Consider the following 3434-nt stretch of genomic DNA (forward strand, 5'->3'; position numbering starts at 1 on the left):
CCGATGTCTCATCAGTCGATAGCTCTTTGTTCACCAAAAAGTTGAGGATGGGCTGGGCCCATGAAGGTGCTACAATTTCTTCGGTTTCTAAGACTGCTACTTGCACGAGGGCGGTTGGGCCGGGAGGTGGCGGCTTGGAGTCAGCTGCCGCTTGCTGAGTCGATGATGTCCCCGGGCCGACTGTTGCAGTCTTCAGGTCGCCTGCCGAATTCCCCGTGCCGGCTGCTGGGGTCCTCAAGTCGGATCCGACTGCTTCAGGAGGAGCCGGCACAAAGATGGAATCCGACTCTGGCGATGGTCAGAGAGACGGCTTGAGGAGGCGCTGCAGGGCGACGCTGGCTGGTATTGCTTGTCGGGTGGAGCCGATTCGTGCCAAGGCGTCAGCTTGCTCATTGTCATTTTTTGTCACATGGAGGAACTTGCACCCTTCAAAGTATCCGCTGAGTTGTTGGACGAGGAAGCGGTAGCTTGCCATGTTTGCATCCTTGGCGTCCCAGTTACCAGACGACTGCTGGACCACCAGGTCAGAATCTCCATAACACAGGATCTGGCGAATGCCAAGTTCCTTGGCAAGCCGGAGCCCATGAAGGAGTGCTTCGTATTCAGCAACGTTGTTGGAGGCGGCAAAGTGAATTTGCAGCACATATCTGAGCTTGTCGCCTTTGGGAGAGGTGAGGACGATGCCGGCTCCCAAACCGGTGCGCATCTTGGAACCATCGAAGTGCATTCGCCAATGAGTGGAATCTGTCGCTGGCGGCAGGTACTTGGTCTCTGCCCAGTCGACGAGGAAGTCAGCCAGTGCTTGTGACTTGATGGCGGTGCGAGGCTGGTAGTAGATGGTGTCTGGGGCCAAATCTATGGCCCATTGGCCACCCGGCCCGAGGCATCTCGGCTTCCAATGATCTTGGCAAGTGGAGCTGTGCAGACCACAGTGATGAGGTGTTCTTGGAAGTCTGGCTTTAGTTTCTTGGCAGCAAAGCACACGCCGTAGCACATCTTCCGGTAGTGGGGGTAGTTCAGCTTGGAGGCTAATAGTACTTCACTCAGGTAATACACCAGCCTCTGGACTGGTAGAGCTCTGCCTTCTTCCTTGTGTTCTACTACTATGACTGTGCTGACCACCCGGCTGGTGGCGGCGATGTAGAGGAGCATGGGCTCCTTAGGAGTTGGGGCTGCCAGAATAGGCGGAGTGGTTAACCTCTTCTTGAGCTGGAGAAAAGCTTCACCCGCCTTGTCATTCCACTCGAAAAAAGTGGTCTTATTCATGAGCTGGTATAGGGGAAGAACCTTTTCGCCCAGCCGACTAATGAAACGGCTGATGGATGCCAAGCAGCCGGTAAAATTTTGTACGTCTAGCAGTCGGGTGGGCACCTCTATCCTCTCAATGGCCTTGATTTTCACAGGGTTGCACTCTATGCCGCGCTCTGAAACCGGAAAGCCAAGGAGCTGGCCGGCTGGTACTCCAAAACGCACTTCTCCGGGTTGAGCCTGATCTAAAATCGGCGCAAGTTCTCAAAGGTCTCCATGAGGTCTTCTAGTAGTGTTCCTCGCTATTCCATCTTCACCACCACATCATCCACATAGACGTGGGCATTTCTGCCGAGTTGCTTGAAGAGACACTTCTGCATGCAACTCTAACACGTGGCGCCGGCATTTCTCAAGCCGAACGTCATGGTCAGGTAGCAGAAGGCTCCGAATGGCGTGATGAAGGCGGTCTTCAGCCTGTCGGCCAGGCTTAGCTTGATCCGGTGATACCCTGAGTATGCATCCAAAAAGCTCAATAGCTCGCATCTGGCTGTAGAGTCAATCACTTGGTCGATTCTTGGCAGAGAAAATGGGTCTTTGGGGCATGCTTTGTTGAGGCTGGTATAATCAATACACATGCGCCACTGCTTGTTCTTCTTCAGCACTAGGACCGGGTTGGCCAACACTCTGGAAACAATACTTCCATGACGAAGCCAGCTGCTAGAAGCCAGGCTATCTCTTCTCCAACAACTCTTCCCTTCTCCACCGATAGGCGGCGCAAGGGCTGCCTGACTGGCTTGGCATTGGACCAGACGTGTAGCTTGTGCATGAGGAATTCTATCGGAACACCTGGCATGTCCTTGGGGGACCATGCAAAGATGTCCCGATTCTCATAGAGGAAATCGACGAGCTCGCCTTCCTATTTTCTGTCAAGGTTTGCACCTATGACAACGTGCCTCTCCAGGTGCTCCGGGTCCAAGGGTATCTTCTTTGTTTCCTTTGCCTGCTTGAACGAGCCCTCGACTTCTGACTCCCTGGGGTTGGGTGATATTTCCAGCCGCTTGTCGGCCATCGCCACAACCCGGTCAAGGAGCCGCTTCTCAGCCGCGATCATGAGGGACTCGGCTAACCGGCTACTCTCTGCTGCGCAGGCGGACGACTTCTTGTAGTCCCCTGCCACAGTCAGGATTCCCTTGGATCTCGGCATCTTCATCTTCACGTAATCATAGTGGCGGACTGCCATGAACTTGGCCAGGGCCGGCCGTCCAAGTAATGCATGATAAGGGCTCTCAAGGTCCACCACCTCAAACGAGACTGGCTCTCGGCGGAAATGATTTTTGTCCCCGAAAAGGACATCTATCTGAGTCTTGCCAATTGGTGAGCAAGAAAGGCCGGGAACTATGCCATGAAAAACAGTCCGACTGGGCTGAAGATGTCTCTGCTTGATTCCCAACTTCTCCATGGTATCTTTGTACAGAATGTTGATGCTGCTGTCGCCATCTATCAGAACTCTGGAGAAGCGAGCAGCTCGCCTTTCCGTGGCAAACGTGGCATCCAACACCAGAGCATAAGAGCCGGGATTGGGCATCACATGCGGGTGGTCGGCTTGGCTCCAGCTGATGGACTTCTCAGACCAATGCATGAATTCAGGGGTTTCTGATGCTATCGCATTTACTTCTTGTCGCTGCTGCCGTCTAATGCGCCTGTCGTCGGTCACGCTAGTGAACACGACATAAGCTCCATGCTCTTCAGGATAATCATCTTCTATGGCGCCGACTATCCGAGCCGCCGGCTGTTATGGAGGAGGAGGAGGCGGGCCAGCTGGCGGAGGGGGCTGGAGTCCGTCACCCTTGGCGATCCTGGTGAGCCAGTGGCACTTCCGAGTGGTGTGATTGGATGGCTTCGCATCGCTGTGGAACTTGTCGGGTGCATCGAGAGTCTGTTCGTACGAGAAGGCGGGCAGCCAGTTGGGCTTGCCGCTCTTTTGGCGTTTGGGAGGAGGCTGCCCTTCTAGCTGCTGATCTTTGACTGTTGCCACCTGCCGGCTTGTGGAAGCCGGCTGCATGGCCTTGCGTTTGTTGTCATTCGGTTTTTGTCGCCGACTCGCCTCACCAACCGGGGTTCGAGAAGCTTGAGGGGCCACCTTTCCTGACACACTGACTTGAATCTCAGCCTTCATGGAGGAGTCG

The 3434-nt window shown here is 54.7% G+C and overlaps 1 protein-coding gene across 1 annotated transcript; it reads right to left on the reverse strand.

Moving 5' to 3' along the window:
• Positions 1-2164: 2164 nt before the first annotated feature.
• Positions 2165-2887, reverse strand: LOC147985430 (uncharacterized). The gene has a single exon (XM_087541568.1). The coding sequence runs from the start codon at positions 2885-2887 to the stop codon at positions 2165-2167; it is 723 nt and encodes a 240-aa protein (XP_087397694.1).
• Between the last annotated feature and the right edge of the window lie 547 nt (positions 2888-3434).

The sequence above is a fragment of the Triticum urartu genome, chromosome 2A, assembly GCF_056163025.1.
Source record: "Triticum urartu cultivar PI428250 chromosome 2A, HENAU_Tu73, whole genome shotgun sequence".
Classification (NCBI taxonomy): domain Eukaryota; kingdom Viridiplantae; phylum Streptophyta; class Magnoliopsida; order Poales; family Poaceae; genus Triticum; species Triticum urartu.